Here is a 20292-nt window from a genome sequence, read left to right as displayed (position 1 = left end):
ATCATCCGTGATGTCTGGATAAATAAACCAGTAGTCAAAATACAATCCAATTCTTATATACAGTACAATACCTTTGACTTTCTATTAACTTTGAAAAATCAAGAGAGACCCAGATTAGAATGATGACATGAATGTACAACAAATGGGTAAATTACTGTATTTCCTATCTACACCTCTGTTGACTATAGGAGGATAAACAAAGCAAGATTAAACTTTTGACATAAATTTATTTCCTTTACCATTATGATTGGAATACAAAGGGACGGAGGAAATTCTGAGAGAATAAAGTCACAAGATCCGATTTAAAAAACATCATAATAAGCTAATTAATGCAAATAGGTGCATTGTTTAGATTAAACATTTACAACTAAACAAAAAAAATGGAAGACACTGTACATCTAAATTGTATATAGTAATAAATTACTTTATTACCATATTAGTAAGTTCTATTGAACTAATATAATGACCTATATATTTAATTGTCCTGTGGATGAAACAATGAAGTTTGCAAGCTGCTGATGTGCAAGAAAATCTTTACAGAGAACATTGGTCTTTACTGTATTTCTTATGCTGTAAGTAAATGTTTGTACTGAGAAATGGTATTCAAAATCATGTTTTGAAAGGCTCACATATAAAGGACAAATAATGAAAATTTGGTACAAAATCCTGCACATTTAAAATTCACAATCTAAACAGAATAATGCTTTCAATGTGGGTACAACCTGTCTAGAGACAAAGTTTCCCTACAAAAACACAGACATTAAAATTGGATTCCACAACTTCAAATGATTTCTAAGTACACTGTACAGGTATGTACTTCATGGCATCAATCGTATTTTCACTTTCATACTAGCTCAACTGAAAACTATACTGAATGCAAAAATGTATGTTTGAAATAAAATATCAACTTATCTCTTTACATGTAAAAAAACAAAACAAAAACGAAAGGATGAGGTATGGCTGTAAAATATCTTTTGCTCATGACTAGACTTTGCATCACAACCATCAAATCTTAAACATGTTTTCAGAATAAGCTGAGATTAAAAGCATAGAAGAGTTTTAAATAAAAAGGCTCCTAAAAGTTGCATATGGGGAAATCATAGCATTTTTTAGTATCGTTTGTAAAAAGAAATATAAAATTAAGCAATACAAAACACTTGATACAAAAACTATACATATAATATATATATCTGGATGCATGGGTTGATTTATACTTTTTGGTTTCGTTTGGTGGTGAATCTTTTTTTCAAAAAGAGATGTTTGTAAACCATATCTATATGGTTTATGCCCCCATGGTGCAAAATTGAAAAGGGTTATACACATGCATCATTTAATTGATAGTAGTATCACCAACTCAAAATATTGAGCAGACAATATCTTCCTATTTCAAGAGTGGATTGACCATGTGACCTAAAAATCAAACATAATCTACTCCTTATGCTGTACTAGTGTACCAAGTTTGGTGTCAATCAAGCAAATAATTCTTAAAATATAGGAGACAATATATTACTATGCATATTACTATTACTTTGCATATATTACTATGTCCAGTTTAACCCTTGGCCTTTGACCATGTTACCTTAAAATCAATAGGGTCATCTTCTCCTGAAGACGTACCAGTGTACCAAGTTTGATGTCTGTCAAGCAAAGGGTTCTCTAGACACATAGTGGTCAGTATATTATTATGTCCAGTTTGACCCTTGACCATATGACCTCAAAATCAATAGGGGTCATCTATTCCTTAGGATGTACCAGTGTAACAAGTTTGATGTCTGTCAAGCAAAGGGTTCTCAAGATATTGAGTGGACAGTATATTCCTATGTCCAGAGTAGATTGCCCTTGACCTTTTGACCTGAAAAACAATAGGGGTCCTCTTCTTTTCATAACCAACCCACATATGAAATATCATTACGATCAAGTGAATGGTTCTCAAGATATTGAGCAGATAACATGCAGTCTACCAACCAACAGGTGCAGAGGAATATGCCCCTTTTCTTTGAAGGAGGGCATAAAAAAATAAGCGACTTGTAAATTTTCTATGATGTTCAAAAGTTGAAATATATTATCCCTCCCTATATAAATTTTCCTCTCTTTTAGACTGAAATGAGAAATCATGGGAATAAATTACATCTCATATGGTAATTAAATTGAATTCATTTTACATGTATAAAAACAAATTTAGTAGTTTTCATTATTTTTTTTTAAAGAATTGTTTATAGCAAGTTGAAAAGTTGTTAACAGAAAAAAAATTTGAATTTTCAAGATTGGTTAAAAGAGAGCACTTGAAGATCTCTGGGAATTTCTTTTTGATAGACCAGAGATCTACTGATCCATCCTTTTTAAAAACCTTTGATTTACGTCTCAACTTCACCAGCACATGATTAAGGTCTTATATCTGTGTTTTTAAATAGTCACCTCAAAAGCACAGCATAAGAAATTCCTAACACATTTTTCCAATACACCAGTGTCAAGAAACCATCAAATAATGACCGAAAATAATCTCCTGTTTAGGGAGCCATGTTGAATCCTGTTGACTATATTTCAATACAACAAATTTTGATCTTCATGTAATATAAATATTGTATGGAGAGCTGTAAATCTAATATACATTTGTAATATCAAAACAATAATTTTTCAAACCAAATTAGGCTGCTTTCATACATTCAAAATATTTACAGAAAAATATTGGTGTTCACATAAAGTTCTTTGTGAATACAGAGTAATAGAAAACGAAAATGTATGGGGTTTGAATTGATTAATAAACTAACATAGCTATGAAAACAGGCACACTTTATTGAAGCTGCAAGATTTTCCTTCATTTAAGAAAATCTGGATAAAATGATGTCAGTTTACTTTCTTTTCTTTTTTTTACTAGTGATTTTAGCACATCAAAACAAATTCAACGAGAGATAATCAATCTAAAAGGTAATTTGATCTGCAAGTTTCATCTTGTTATTTTAATGTATTGAATTGTCAAAAAAAGTATAGCAAAAATTGTATTTTTTCAATCAAATTGAAAGAGACAATACATGTAGATTAAAAAGAGATAATACATGTAGATTCTACTTGGGGGAAACGAAATAAGAAGCAGAGTACAAACAATATGTTCCCAGACTTTGTTTGGGAAACACGATAATACATTGCCAGTGTATTACTTAGGATACATAGTGAAACTAAGATTTGCTTTGTTCAGAAATGATCTACATTGTATGTGCAAGTTAATAACTACAATAAAAGCAAAAAAATAACGTCAAATACAGTATCTATGGCACAATTAAGCTGAAAATTTTCTGTCTGCTACTGGTTTGCAATCTAAAGATGAAGTGATGTGTTGGACACCTGTTTTAGGGTGTGACCATGTCGTTGTCTGTGTAACATGACTGAAAAGAAAATAGAATATGTAAGAAAAATTGAGAACTTAAATATCTCCCTCTGCTCCAATGAATACCAAAGAGTAGGGAAAATGATAGTTAAAACAAGAGGCCCATGGGCCCATTGCTCAACTGGAACTTGGTATCCCCGATGTAACATGAATCAATGGTGGTGAAATACATTGATATCATCCACATGATAAGGGGCTGAGGTAGTACAATTGAAGTCATATGAATCATCGAATCTTAATGACACTTTCTATAAACTTTTTTCAAAAATGATAAAAATGGAAACTAAACCTGTTTTTATAAAGTAAAATGGATACAATTTACCAGAATTTAACGTACTAGATGAAATCCCATGCAAGCGAGGAAAATCACATTTGAAGAATATTGCATAGAGGAAGGACTTTTTAATGCATTTGAATTGTTGCTCACATGAATTGAATAATTTTTGAATAATTGCATGCATTAGTTATGTTATATTTATTGATATCATATACAGTAAATAAAACTTGATTATTAGGAAGTCACTTGGAGCTCCAAATTAAATGTTCCTTATGTAACATAAATGATCTCTCTCCATATTGAAAATTAGATAATGATTTCACGAATGCAATTATAAACCATCATGCCCATAGTTGACAAAAGACAAAATCTAAAACTCAGTATTGCGAATGTGTTTAAAATGGTAGTTTTTGTCCCATTTTATCAATGGGTTGAACCTAAGACCTATACACACTTTCCACACTTCAGATGCCTGTGCTTGATATAGGGAAGACTTTAGTGGTTCGAAACAGACTTCGATTTGCCTTGATGTTTGGACAACTTGTCTTGGGAAGAGGTTCACTGGAGAAGTAATGCAGGACAACATAGTGTGCGAATTACAGATGTACATGTACCTTTAACTCATTGCATGTGCCATGTTCAACAGTGATTTTGAATTTTACTTTCTACATCTTATGCAGTTGGTAACAAAGTGTATCCAAGAATTGCTTCTTTTCCAATTTTTCCCACTTCTGCATGAGATGAGTTTGCCTTAGTCTGAGCAAAATTACATTGGTTGGCACGTGGAATCTGTCACATATATATATGTATATACATGTATATATATAAAAACAAGAGGCCCATGGGCCACATCCCTCACCTGAGTCACATCTAGGCCAATATTTAAAGATTTCCCTATACATTCACATGTAAAACTTTGATCCCCTATTGCGACCCCATCCTACCCCCAGAGGCCATGATTTTAACAAACTTGAATCTGCACCATGTAAGGAAGATTTCATTTAATTGTAAACTTTTCTGGCCCAATGATTCTTCATCAAAAGATTTTCCCTATATATTTGTATGCAAAACTTTGGTCCCCTATTGTGGCCCCATCCTACCCCCGGGGGCCATGATTTTAACAAACTTGAATCTGCACTATGTCAGAAAGCTTTCATGTAAGGCCTTTTTTTTATTGAGTTGGTTTACGGATACGCCGCAATGATTTTTTGGGATGTTGGAAAAAAAAATAAAATGGTTTTTTACTCCTTTTTATATTTCCGACGCTGTAATTTTTCCTTTTCACAAAAAAAAAAAAAAAAAAAAAAAAAAAAAAAAGGAAAGAAAATAGATTCCGCTGGACTATATATTTGGACAGAGGCCTCCGTCAAAATCTCAGGACAGTCCATAATATTCATGTAGGTGTCATATGTGGAATATCAGTCAACTTCAGCCGGTGCTAACAATAATTCTGCACCTTAGTGACAATGCTTTTTGCTTCCAATAAGTTATCTGTTTTTGAAACTACAGTGGAACCCCGTTATTAGGTTCCCCCTTTAATACGTTAGTCCGCATATTACGTTGGAATTTCAAAGCACAAAACCATTTCTTAACAAACCTATATAAAATAGACCTCGTTATTACGTTGTCCTAAGATGCCGGGACTCGGTATTACATTGTAAAAATTCCGACGAAAACGTAATGAACCCCTAATTATTCAATAGTGATTCTCAAAATAATAAGCCACTCACACCTTGACTGCCTGAGGCAGTCACCACGTAAATTTCCTGGTCTGTTTGGGGATTAGAGACGCTTGACTGATCACGCTTCAATAGATCTAGCGACATCAATACAGTTGAATACCCCGTATCGAAGCCAGTGATAAACAATTAAATAATGTTTATTTAGAAATTGTACTCTATGAAATTTACTTCATTTTTCATATTTTGATAATCAAAGAAATAATTTCTCAACTACCTGCGTGTTCAGCATAGTGTGATTACCGTCGCTATTAAAACTCTATTTACGGACAGCTTTGGTACCAAACATGAAAGACAAGATTTATGGTAGCAATGTTAAAACCGCTTGGGTAACTTCTTGGACATAGGTGACTAAAGGTGTTCAATTAAAAAATTGTCCGTTGTTTGGACATGCAGCTTGGTTGTTCGTAAATCTCGTCCATACATACACAAATCAAACTGTCCTGTGTTATCGGCCGATTCGTGCACGGCATTTACCTCTGTGAATATTCTAAAATCCCCTGATGCGCACGTGATTTTAGTGCCATCATTTAGCGCTGTAAATGAAATTTTCGTGCATCATTATATTTTTTTATGTGGATTGCGCTTAAATTGTTCTCCGTGTTTATCGTTGGAGAGAAAAGTGTGTAAGTGTTGGGTATCGTGTGCGTTTTGTGTCTATAGTTTTGTTGTTTTTTGGATGGGATTTTTTTTATTGCGTTGTGTATTGTGTAATCAGCGAACTTAATAAAAACAATGTTTTGTTATTTTTTTAATACGAATGTTGAATACGAACCGGAATGAGTTATTGAGAGAAATTTACATGAACGCATTGTTTTAAAGTTGAACAAAATGGCAGTCCAAACGAATGCAGAAAAGCAACGTTTATCAAAACATCCTTATGAATTCTACACCAGAAATAAAGAAAAGGGATAAGAACATGAAGAATTACGGACATTAAAGATAAGATGTAAATAAAACAAAGTATCATAGTCTTTTAAACAAAGAAACAGTAAAGATATATTCACACACCCCATCACGGAGTACCAACGGACGATATACAATTTCCAAATGATATTTTTAACGGATTTAACTGGGAACGTTTATTACGTTGCCCCCGGTATTACGTTATTTTATCATGACAAAATGGAAAACGTAATAACGGGGTTCCACTGTAACTTCTAATTAACATTAGTTATGCATTGCATACCATTTAGATATGTAAATCCCAAAATAACAAGAGATGTTTGTAAAACACATATGCCCCCCACAGTGCAAAATTAAAAAGGGTTATACACACACATTATTTAATTGATAGTAGTATCATCAATTCAAAATATTGAGCAGACAATATCTTCCTATGTCAAGAGAGAATTGACCATGTGACCTAAAAATCAATAGGGATCATCTGCTCCTTATGCTGTACCAGTGTACCAAGTTTGGTGTCAATCAAGCAAATAATTCTTAAAATATAGGAGACAATACATGTATATTACTATGTCCAGTTCAACAATTGACTTTTGACCTCAAAATCAATATGGGTCATCTTCTCCTGAAGATGTACCAGTGTACTAAGTTTGATGTCTGTCAAGCAAAAGGGTTATCAAGATATTGAGTGGACAGTACATTACCATGTCCAGTTTGACCCTTGACCTTTGACCATGTGACCTCAAAATCAATAGGAGTCATCTTCTCCTGAATATACACCACTGTACTAAGTTTGATGTCTGTCAAGCAAAGGGTTCTCAAGATATTGAGCGGACAGTATATTCCAATGTCCAGGTTGACCCCTGACCTTTGACCATGTGACCTTAAAATCAATAAGGATTGTCTTCTCCTGAAGATGTACCAGTGTACCAAGTTTGATGTCTGTCAAGCAAAGGGTTCTCTAGATGTTGAATGGTCAGTATATTCCTATGCCCAGTTTGACCCTTGACCAGATGACCTCAAAATCAATAGGGGTCATCTACTCCTTAGGATGTACCAGTGTGCCAAGTTTAATGTCTTTCAAGCAAAGGGTTCTCAAGATATTGAGCGGACATTATATTCCTATGTCCAGACTAGATTGACCCTTGATCTTTGACCTTTTGACCTGAAAACAATAGGGGTCCTCTTCTACTCATAACCAACCCACATATAAAATATCATTATCATCAAGTTAATGGTTCTCAAGATATTGAGCAGACAACATGTGGTCTACTGACCGACCGACAGTCTTCTTTGAAGGGGGGGGGGGGGGGGGGCATAAATACAAACACTTGTTTTCAGATGGCATCCATGACGTACGTTGGGTTGCACTAATCACCTAAACAAGTATAACTGTACCTGACCTTACCATGCATACATTTTGCCGAGGATATACTTTTAAATTCTTATTAATGACAGGGATCGAAATTAACTTTTTTCACCACTAGCAAATTTTAGCTAGTGGATTATTTTCCAACAAGCAAAATTGAGCTTTTACTAGCATTTTTCAATCGATTGCTGTTTTACATGAATTTAAGAAAACAAGCATGTCTCTTTATCAAAATTTTGGGAAAATCTTTTAAAGTGCAATAATAAAAATAAGATTGCGAAATCTTTCATTTAAAATTCAATGAATTATCAGACAACATACATGGTGCGGGTCATAGGGTACACTTGTGCGGCGTACTCACTGTCCAGAGATCTACCACCTATTTACAGCATCATGTGGATTGAAATCTTGAAGACTGTTTGCGCCAATTTAAACTATATGTTGAAAACTTTTGAAAATTTCATCTAAAAAAAATTCTAGTTGAAAAGAAAATCCCGCGAACTCGAAGTGTTTGACTATAGAGTACAGAAGGACACCGCGTGAAACGGTGACACACTGTCATGTGTTGTTTTATGTAGACACGGACGAGATCAATATCCTTGCTATTTAAATCTTACGTCTCTGAGACGTCCGAAGTGTGTATGAAGTAGGCCATCTTCAACATCACTGACTGAGACGACCTTGGCCTTAGTTATTTATTCGATCCACGTTTACTTTTTCAATACTTGTATATTCATTCTGTAAAGCGTTTCTATGCACAAGACAAAATTATTGTAAACTTCAAAGTACAGCCAATAAACCGAGGAAATTCGGGAAAAAGATCGGGGTTTTTTCACTCGCAAAAAGTTGCGATCACTTGTGATTTTTTACTCGCACATTCAATTTTTAACTCACATTTAGCGAGTATTTCCCCTTAATTTCGTTGCCTGAATGAATTTTAAAGAAATATTCTTCATAATTAATATGTGTAATTCTTCATATATTGAAGGAGGTTGAAAACATATTTAACATTATTAAATTCATTCATTGTATAAAATTTGTTGACTACCAACAATAAATTGATCTGACCTATATAAAATTCAGAATTTTTGAATAAATGTTTATAAGGTTCATGGATTTTATTTATAACTTTACTTGACTTCATAAAAGACTTTAAAACTTAAAAGTAAATTTTTAGACAAAATATATGCTTGGTAAGGTCAGTCAGGATTTTAGTACTTTAGGTGATTAGTGCGTCCCTATAGACGTCATGGATGCCATATTTTGAATGGAAAAACGATGTGGTTCTTTTATTTTGGGAATTACATAACTAAACGGTAAACAATGGACATTTGATAATGATAGAAAGTTAACTTAATAAACAAATAACATTTGTGAAGGAAACAGCATTGTTGCCAAGGTGCACAATAGTCGCTATATACCACCGTCTTAAGTTGACAGTGAAGAGAGAGAATATTAAAGTTGATAATAAAACATTGACCTCAAATCAAGTTCATTTTTATTACTTAACATTTTGTCATTTGAACTTTTTTTTTTAACCTCCTCCAAACGGATTTGAAAATTTTGAAATCCGTAAACCAATTTAAAAAAAGAAATTGGCCTAAATTTGTACTTTTCTAGCCCAGTGGTTTTTATACAAAAACAAAATTTTAAAAGATTTTTTTCTATATATAGTGGAGCCTCGGTAATCCGGACACCATTAATCCGGACAATTTTTTTAGGGGATGGAATTTTTATACGTTATTTTGCATCATTAATCCGGAAATTCGCGTTCCGGATCCGGACGGTCATTTTCTACAACAAAACGTTAAAATGCATTGAAAATTGTACCGTTAATCCGGACGGTAATTTTTTTTAGGGAAGGTCTGTGTCGGACAATTTTAGCAAGGTGTAAATTATAAAGAAAACAAGCCAAACCGTCTAATTGATGCGATTACTTGTACCCTGTCAACACCTCCCTTTAATTAGGTGGTGTGTGATATGTCAGTTAGATAGCACATAAATCTGTATCATATAATTTTATAGTCTTGATCAATAGCCTAATAGTATTTCAAAATGAATTAAACATCATGCCATTATGATATTTTGTTGTTGTTGAACTGCTACACATATCAGATGTACTGATTCGTAAATTGATATTGGCTTATTCAAATCTAAAGAGTGTAGATTATACTTCTAGATTCTGGATTTTATACTGCTGATTGGCGTGAAATATACATGCATGTTCATGCACATGTATATGTAGTAAGTTTTTAATGTTTAGAATGTCACACATGTAGAATATACCTGTGTACGATTGTTTCTTGTTGCGATGTTGTAGAGTTTTATTGCTTTAATTTTTTTAAACTCTGGGTAGAAGTGAGAAAATTGCCATTTTAAGGAAAATGACAATTAAAGTTTGTATGTACCCGTAGTGTTGTTTTCACCCGAGTTTTGTTCCGTTATTATCGCTTCATGAAAATAATAGGCGCGCGTGGCTAGATCAAAGCAGTAGTAGGTCTTGATATTACGAGCTTAAATGATTTTGTTGTCCCGATATTGGCTTGGATAATTATAGAATCAGAAATATAAACTCTGGCAGATGATATTCTGGTTAAAGAATGTTGTCAACCGACATGACAAACACAAAATTCTTAAATCAACTGTGGATGATGAATATTGTTTAGACAGACCGCTGAACCCGTGAATCGTGACAGATGGAAATGGCCAGCCTCTTTAAGAAGTAAAAGTGTGATGAAATGTTTGAAGTGTAAATGATTATGTTAGTTACTAATGATTTATTTATTTATAGTTACATATAGTGCTTCATTACTTGTTTTAGTGCATACGGTACACAGTTTTGTATATTTGTTTGTAGTGCTAATATAGAGCTTTGAAATGAACATGCATTATCATGATTTATTTACAAATGCAATTGTTAAATCCAATGATAGAATGTGTTTAATTCACTACGCATCAATAAAATAAACATATTGGTTACTTATGTAAAGATAGAAAATATCTGGACGCTTCATTTATCTGGACGATTTTGTTGGGAACGAAAGTGTCCGGATTAACGAGGCTCCACTGTATTAGTATGTAAAACTTTGATCCCCTATTGTGGCCCCATCCTACCCCCAGAGGCCATGATTTTAACAAACTTGAATCTGCACTATGTCAGAAAGATTTCATATAAATCTCAGCTTTTCTGTCCTAGTGGTTTTTGAGAAGATTTTTAAATGACCCCACCCTATTTTTGCTTTTTGTGATTATCTCCCCTTTGAAGGGGGCATGGCCCTTCATTTGAACAAACTTGAATCCCCTTCACCCAAGGATGATTTGTTCAAAGTTCGATTGAACTAGGTAAAGCGGTTCTGGAGAAGAAGATTTTCCAATATATCAGCATGTAATACTTTGATCACCTATTGTGGCCTCACCATACCCCCGGGGAGCCATGATCTGAACAAATTTTAATCTACTTTATATCAGGAAGCTTTCAGGTAAATCTCTACTCTTCTGGCCCATTGGTTCTTTAGAAGATTTTTAAAGAATTTCTTTATATATATATTCGCATGTATAACTTTGATCTTCTTTTGTGGCCTTAACATAACCCCAGGGATCATACTTTTTACAAACTTGAATCTTCACTATGTCAGAAAGCTTTCATAAAAATTTCAGCTCTTCTGGTCCAGTGGTTCTTGAGAAGATTATTAAATGACCCAAACCTATTTTTGCATTTTTATGATAATCTCCCCTTTGAAAGGGGCATGGCCCTTTACTCCCTTCACCCAAGGATACTTTGTGCCAAGTTTGGTTGAAATTGGCCCATTGGTTCGGGAGAAGACGATGAAAATATGAAAAATATACGATGATGACAGACAACAGACAAATTTTGATCAGAAAAGCTCAATTCAGCCATCGGCTCAGGTGAGTTAAAAAGTTTTTTTATTTAAAACACTTACTTTATATAGTATCTCATGCCATCTGCTGTGTAAGCCTCCTCCCATCCATATGGTAAAGCTGTTTAAAAATCAATTGCTATAAATATATATCAGTAGTAAACAATTAATAAGATTTAACAAGAGGTACTGTGAGCAATGCTCACTAAGAATACCCCCCACTTACCCCAATCTCCCAAAGGGTGTTGGTAATAGGTATAAACTACCTCTTTTCTGAGTGTAAAAACAAATGGCATGACAAACCGAACCATATTGCTACTTCGATGTCCAGTGCACGTGACCTTTGACCTTTTGACCCCAAAATCGATAGGGAACATCTTCATCCCATGGGTAGTCCATATGTATGATATGGTGACTGTAGGTGGAAAGGATAACGCTTTAGAGCCCAGAAACCATATTGCTACTTCGATGTCCAGTGCACATGACCTTTGACCTTTTGACCCCAAAATCGATAGGGAACATCTTCATCCCATGGGTAGTCCATATGTATGATATGGTGACTGTAGGTGGAAAGGATAACGCTTTAGAGCCCGGAAACCATATTGCTACTTCGATGTCCAGTGCGATTGACCTTTGACCTTTTGACCCCAAAATCGATAGGGAACATCTTCATCCCATGGGTAGTCCATATGCATGATATGGTGATGGTAGGTGGAAAGGATAATGCTTTAGAGCCCGGAAACCATTGCGTCTACAGACGGACGGACGGACAGACAGACGGACAACCCGATTCCAGTATACCCCCCCCCCCCCCACAACTTGTTGCGGGGGGTATAATAAACAAGAGACCCATGCATGGGCCACATCGCTCATCTGAATCACCTTGGCTCTTCCGTTGTTCAGCTGTCGAGATTTTAAATTAATCTTTATTCCCATGAAACATTTTGACCCAAATTGTGGTCCCAACCTAGCCCCAAAGGATCACATCATAACTGAAAATGAATTCACATAATAAAGAGTTGCCTAAACACCAATATGACTAATATGATCTTGCTGTTCTGGATAAAACTAAGGTCATAAGGTCATAGGTCATGACATGACATGAAAGCTCCATCTTCAATAGTTCAGGAGATATTGAAAATTTATAACACTGTTATATTTCCTCATTTTAATTATTCTTGCACAGTTTGGTGCTCAGCCAAAAACAGGGTTTTTATTGACAGACTTTTTAAATTACAGAAAAGGGCAGCCAGAATTATATTGAAGGTGAAAGTAACTCAGACTTCTACAGCTGATATTTTTAGTGTTCTTAAATGGATGCCTGTTCATGATTATTTTGTATATAGAAAACTAGTGCTTGCTTTTAAGGTTCTTAATAACATGACACCAGAATATATGAACATTTTTAGTTTTGTCAGCCAAATTAGTCCAGAACAACAAGAAGTAGCGATAGTGGCATTTTATATTTACCAAAAGTTCGAACTGAATATTGTAAATGGTCTTTTAAGGTATCCTCCACAATTTTATGGAATCAGTTGCCTGAGTCTGTCAGGAGCTGTGGTTCTATTACATCTTTTAAATCAGCATATTTGCAGCATTATTACTCAAATAAGTGATATATAGATATGATGTATACACTATGTTTATTTTCCCCCAGTGATATCGTGTGTATATTTTATGTATATATTTTATATTATGTTATCTATTTTTCTATTCTCTCATTTATCTGTCTGTGAATATGTTTTATACAGGACCACAATGTAAACTAGTCATTTGTACTAATTGTGCTATCCTGTCTAAATAAAAGAATTTATCATTATTATATTATATTGAATAAGTCAGATTTTTATTTAAAGTAGGTCAAACTTCCAGGTCAAGGTCACAAGGTTAAACACCAAAGTATAACAAGATCTTGCCATAAAGAATTTATAAGCAAAATGTCAAAACCCTACTTTAAATAATTCAGGAAATATTGAATTAGTCAGAGTTTTTTAAAAAGTAGGCCAAACTCCAAGGTAACAAGAGATGTTTGTAAAACACATATGCCCCCCATGGTGCAAAATTGAAAAGGGTTATACACACACATCATTTAATTTAGAGTAGTATCATCAATTCAAAATATTGAGCAGACAATATCTTCCTATGTCAAGAGGGGATTGACCATGTGACTTAAAAATCAATAGGGGTCATCAACTCCTGAAGATGTATCAGTGTACCAAGTTTGAAGTATGTCAAGCAAAGGGTTCTCAAGATATTGAACGGACAGTATATTCCTATGTCCAGTTTGACCCTTGACCATGTGACTTCAAAATCATTAGTAGTCATCTTCTCCTGAAGATGTACCAGTGTACCAAGTTTGATATCTGTCAAGCAAAGGGTTCTAAAGATATTGAACAGACAGTATATTCCTATGTCCAGTTTGACCCTTGACCTTTGACCACACGACCTCAAAATCAATAGGTGTCATCTTCTCCTGATGATGAACCAATGTACCAAGTTTAATGTCTGTCAAGCAATGGGTTCTCAAGATATGGAGCAGACAGTATATTCCAATGTCCAGTTTGACCCTTGACCATGTGATTTGAAAATCAATAGGGGTCGGATTCTTCTGAAGATGTACCAGTGTAACAAGTTTGATGACTATAAAGCAAAGGGTTTTAAAGATATTGAGTGGACAGTATATTCCTGTCCAGTTTGACCCTTGACCTTTGACTATGTGACCTCAAAATCAACAGATCTCATCTTCTCCTGATGATGTACCAATGTACCAAGTTTAATGTCTGTCAAGCAAAGGGTTCTCAAGATATTGAACAGACAGTATATTCCTATGTCCAGTTTGACCCTTGACCTTTGACCATGTGACCTCAAATTCAATACGGGTGATCTTCTCCTGAAGATGTACCAGTGTACCAAGTTTGATGTCTGTCAAGAAATTGGGGTTCTCAAGATATTGAGCGGACAGTATATTCCTATGTCCAGTTTGAGTCTGTTGACCCTTGACCATGTGACCTCAAAATTAATAGGGGTCACCTTCTTCTAAAGATATACCAATGTACCAAGGCCTTTTTTTTATTGAGTTGGTTTACGGATCCGCTGCACTGATTTTTTGGGATGTTGGGGAAAAAAATTGGTTTTTCACTTCTTTTTATATTTCTGACGCTGTAATTTTTCCTTTTCACAAAAAAAAAAGAAAGAAAGAAAGAAAGAAAATAGATTCTGCTGGACTGGATATTTGGACAGACGCCTCCGTCGAAATCTCAGGACAGTCCATAATATTCACGTGTCATGTGTGGAATATCAGTCAACTTCAGCCGGTGCCACAGGCAATTGCATCGCTTGGGGGTCGAATTTACTATATAACTCTTTATATAGTAAATTCGACCCCCAAGCGATGCAATTGCCTGTGGCCGGTGCTAACAATTATTCTGCACCTTAGTGACAATGCTTTTTGCTTCCAATAAGTTATCTGTTTTTGAAACTAACTTCTAATTAGCATTAGTTATGCATTGCATACCATTTAGATATGTAAATCCCAAAATAAAAACAAACACTACCATGCATACATTTTGCCAAGGATACACTTTTAAATTCTTATTAATGAATTTTAAAAAAATATTCTTCAAAATTAATATGTGTAATTCTTCATATATTGAAGGAGGTTGAAAACATATTTAACATTATTGAATTTATTCATTGTATAAAATTTGTTGACTACCAACAATAAATTGATCAGACCTATATAAAATTCAGAATTTTTGAATAAATGTTTATAAGGTTCATGAATTTTATTTATAACTTTACTTGACTTCATAAAAAAGACTTTAAAACTTAAAAGTAAGTTTTTAGACAAAATATATGCTTGGTAAGGTCAGTCAGGATTTTAGTACTTCAGATGATTAGTGCATCCCTATATACGTCATGGATGCCATATTTTGAATGGAAAAACGATGTGGTTCTTTTATTTTGGGAATTACATAACTAAACGGTAAACAATGGACATTTGATAATGATAGAAAGTTAATTTAATAAACAAATAACATTTTTGAAGGAAACAGCATTGTTGCTAAGGTGCACAATAGTCGCTATATACCACCGTCTTAAGTTGACAGTGAAGAGAGAGAATATTAAAGTTGATAATAAAACATTGACCTCAAATCAAGTTCATTTTTATCACTTAATGTCATTTAAACTTTTTTTTCTTTTCTTTTTTTTACCTCCTCCGAACAGATTTGAAAATTTTGAAATCCGTAAACCAATTTAAAAAAAAAAATTGGCCCAAGTTTGATGGCTGTCAAGCAAAAGATTCTCGAGACATTGAGTGGTCAATATATTCGTATGTCCAGTTTGACCCTTGACCATGTGACCTCAAAATCAATATGGGTCATCTACTCTTTAAGATGTACCAGTGTACCAAGTCTGATGTCTGTCAAGCAAAGGGTTCTCAAGATATTGAGTGGACAGTATATTCCTGTCCAGAGTAGATTGCCCCTTGACCTTTTGACCTGAAAAACAATAGGGGTCCTCTTCTTTTCATAACCAACCCACATATGAAATATCATTACGATCAAGTGAATGGTTCTCAAGATATTGAGCGGACAACATGTGGTATACCGACCGACAGGTGCAAACCAATATGCCCCTCTTCTTTGAAGGGGGGCTGTTGTGCCCATTCCGGAAATAGTTGTTCTGTTTTGGTCCGGTTTTGTTTATACATGTATTTTGTCATCAGCCATTTTTTCACGTTTTCGTTTCATCGTTCATACTCATGATACTCATCATTTTTACATGGCCAATTTCTCGTGTCACCACCATGTAAGTTCATATATATGTGATAATATGTTTGTGTATCATGATATTTGATTCGTATCTCAGTGTTTTCATTTCTTTCCTTCTTGATTTGATCATTTCTGTCATTGTTTACATTTCATGTTTCAGTTCTTACCATCAATGTTCCATCTACATCGACTATTGTGTTTGTTTTTATTTCCTGGACTATTGTGGTTAAGCTAGCTGCATGCCAGCATAGGGGTATAAAAAGATCAAACACCATTGTGTCACAAGGTCTTGTCATAAAGAGCCTATACACAAAATATGAAAGTCCTACCAGATATACTCAAAGTTATAATTTCTTAAAAGTAGGTCAAACTCAAAATTCAAGGTCAAAGGACATGATATGAAATCGAAGCTTTTGCCATCAGAAATTTATACACAAGATATGAAAGATCTACTTTAATTATATACATATTGTACAGGTAATTTTTTTTTATCAAAAGTAGGTCAAACTTCCAGGTCAAGGTCACAAAATCACACACCATTGCATCATATGAAAGAATGTATATACAAAATATGAAAGCTCTAGCTTGAATAGTTCAAGAGATAAGTTTTAAATATTTTCCCTATATATCAGCATATGTAAAACTTTGATCCCCTATTGTGGCCCTACCCTACCCCTGGGGACCATGAATTGCACAAACTTAGATCTACTTGATCTCAGGAAGTTTTCACATAAATTTGAAATTTTCTGGCTCAGTGGTTCTTGAGATTTAAAAGAAAAGATTTTTGCTATATATATTTGCATGTAAAAGTTTGATCCCCTATTGGGCCCTGTCCTACCCCCCCTGAGGTCATGATTTGAACAAACTTGAATCTGCACTATGTCAGGAAGCTTTCATGTAAATTCTAACTTTTCTGGTCGAGTGGTTCTTGAAGATTTCATTTTTGTGATTATCTCCCCTTTGACGGGGGCATGGCCCTTCATCATTCTTGAATCCCCTTCACCCAAAAATGCTTCGTACCAAGTTTGATCGACATTGGCCCAGCGATTATAGAGAAGAAGATGAAAATGTGAAACATTTACTGACAAAGAAAAAAAAGTGATCAGAAAAGCTCACTGTTAAAGAGCTGGTATTATCAAATATTCCTTCTCTTTCATACATGTATCTTGCTAAATCACTGAACACCTACTGTACACAAGGACATCCCATCTCCCCATTATTTTCACCACGAGACATCGAGAAATGATTTTGTCCTGTATTTAATTTGCCCACAATTTCTTGCAAATTGATTCAGTAGTAATATCAAATTCATCTAGTTTTATGTTCACCCATTTTGAACAAGGTTTAAATGGGTGAAAATAGAAACAACAAGAGGCCAACATGCCTTATTGGTCATCTGAGCATTATAGTTAAAAGTATCATTTGTCCCAAGGGCTATGAAATTTAAAAAATATTTCCTGTTCTGCATATCCAAGCCAAATTCTAATATTCAGCAACAGTATAAAATAAGATGTGTTCTTAAAACTAAAATGCCCCTGAAAGTTCCTATACTGATGAAAGACCCAACATTAATATGATATGACTACTGTAGATTCCGAAATATACACAAGGAATTTATCATCATGTAATTTCACAAGAAGTACCACACACGAAATTAAATTACCTGCTTTTATTTTTATATTGCTGAAATACACGTTAAAACTCTTGATCAATAGACCACTCACGAATTCATGATCATGCGATTTGACGTCCATGAAGCATTTCGTGATATTAAGTACTCACGTAAAATAAGGAATCTAAAATAATTTGGAACCATCCAAACTGTAACTAGCTCCTTAGGATTTCTGTAATGGTGCAAATACGGGAGTAATTCACTACCGCAACATTTTCAATCATTCTAAACATTTGCTGACTTTCTTTACGTAAATAAAATGATATTCAATGTTTCTTGGTCAATACATAAATTCACAACCTGAAACTTATGATTTGTGAGTCTCTATTCTACCATTTTAAACAATTTCAATATATTCCAATTTCTTGATTCATATTTGTGCACCATGTTTGATGTACTGAAGTTTCTCAACTTCTGATTGTTAAGTTATTTGCATGTGCCACATAAGGTAGTGTTTACATCCATGGATGAGTGTGGAGGAGAAAGATATTTCGTCAATATTGAAAAGGTTTAAATTCAATATCAAGTTAAAAATCAAACAGCAGAGTGTAAATTCTTTCTGCTACCATATGATTTTCCTTTCCTTGTCAAAATGGCTTGAGTAATTACATTTTCGTGCTGATTGTCAATCTCTAGGTTTTTCAGTAGATCCACCTACGAGATCTCACAATAACAAGCATAGTGGAGCAGACAAAGAATTTTGCATGTTGTACATGATATTTAATAAAAAACACCTTTATTAGACATGCCCAAGCACAAAGTTGGTACTCCTTTTGGTGTAAACAACATTGGACAACATTGGAGACAAATACACAGAGACTGAGTTTATCATAGGTTATTCATAAAAATATTTTGCACCATTACAAAGATCCAAAGGAATTGTAGCCCTCTCCTGAAAACAACAGTTTAAAAAAAATCAGAGAGGGCTACATTATTGCAGCCTAGACCCATCCTAGAGTCAAAATCTTGGGGTTGCTAAATTCACAATTTTGGTTTTGGGTACAAACCTTGGGGTTGCTAAATTCACAATTTTGGTTTTTGGTACATCCTTTCCTGTTTTTCCTAAATACACATTTAGTTTTTATACCATATCAGCAGACTTAATGAAGTCTTTCATATGATAAAGATAATGATAACTATAATAATTTTGGCCCTACCCTGGAACCAAAACCCTTACCTCCTGGAATCATGAAATTTATAGTTTTGGTAAAGGAATACTTACTCCTTCTAAGTATCCATTTAGTTTCAATTTAATATCAATAAGCATTAAAAAAGTTTTACGCATATATACTATATATACCAAGCTTGGCCCCGCCCTGGAGTCAGAACCTTTACCCAAATGATCATAAAATTTACAATTTTGGTAGAGGCCTTCCTGCTCTACATACTAAGCATTTGAAAACTGGGCAATTTTTGCTCCTCCCAGCCTCAGGGGTGTGGGATTTCTAAAATTTACAACTTCTGTCATATGATACAATAACTAGGATTTTTTTTTGTCCATTAACCATATTAGGATAAACTTAGGAACATGCACCTGCCAATCATCTTTTGATGAATTAGAAAACATGATTGAATTTCAACAGACACAGAGAGTGTACTGCATCCTTAATGTCTGCTATGCGTGTATACACAATGTAAATGCATAGTTTTAGAATAAACAAGAGATGTTTGTAAAACACATATGCCCCCCATGGTGCAAAATTGAAAAGGGTTATACACACACACATCATTTGATTGAGAGTAGTATTATCAATTCAAAATATTGAGCAGACAATATCTTTCTATGTCAAGAGTGGATTGACCATGTGACCTAAAAATCAATAGGGGTCATCAACTCCTGAAGATGTACCAGTGTACCAAGTTTGATGTCTGTCAAGCAAAGGGTTCTCAAGATATTGAACGGACAGTATATTCCTATGTCCAATTTGACCCTTGACTTTTGACCATGTGACCTTAAAATAATTAGTAGTCATCTTCTCCTGAAGATGTACCAGTGTACCAAGTTTAATGTCTGTCAAGCAAAGGGTTCTCAAGATATTGAACGGACAGTATATTTCTATGTACAGTTTAACCCTTGACCTTTGACCACGCGACCTCAAAATCAATAGGTGTCATCTTCTCCTGAAGATGTACCAGTGTACCAAGTTTAATGTCTGTCAAGCAAAGGGTTCTCAAGATATGGAGCAGACAGTATATTACAATGTCCAGTTTGACCCTTGACCTTTGACCATGTGATCTGAAAATCAATAGGGGTCGTCTTCTCCTGAAGACGTACCAGTGTACCACGTTTGATG

At 34.4% G+C, this 20292-nt stretch overlaps 1 protein-coding gene across 3 annotated transcripts in view; it reads right to left on the bottom strand.

The window, feature by feature from the left end:
* Window positions 1-207: 207 nt before the first annotated feature.
* LOC125679300 (syntaxin-binding protein 4-like) overlaps window positions 208-20292 on the bottom strand; it is a 135736-nt gene continuing 115651 nt past the window's right edge. For all 3 annotated transcript variants that reach the window (XM_048918414.2, XM_048918415.2, XM_048918416.2), the window contains 2 exons: window positions 11615-11672; window positions 208-3380 (listed from right to left, as the gene is read on the bottom strand). In XM_048918414.2, the coding sequence (XP_048774371.1) occupies window positions 3275-3380; window positions 11615-11672 (164 nt within the window). In that variant the 3' untranslated portion in view covers window positions 208-3274. The remainder of the gene's footprint in view (window positions 3381-11614; window positions 11673-20292) is intronic.

The sequence above is a fragment of the Ostrea edulis genome, chromosome 2 (assembly GCF_947568905.1).
Source record: "Ostrea edulis chromosome 2, xbOstEdul1.1, whole genome shotgun sequence".
NCBI classification, from domain to species: Eukaryota; Metazoa; Mollusca; class Bivalvia; order Ostreida; family Ostreidae; genus Ostrea; species Ostrea edulis.
Note: the sequence above shows the minus strand (reverse complement) of the source record. Positions and strands in the feature narration are given on the sequence as shown.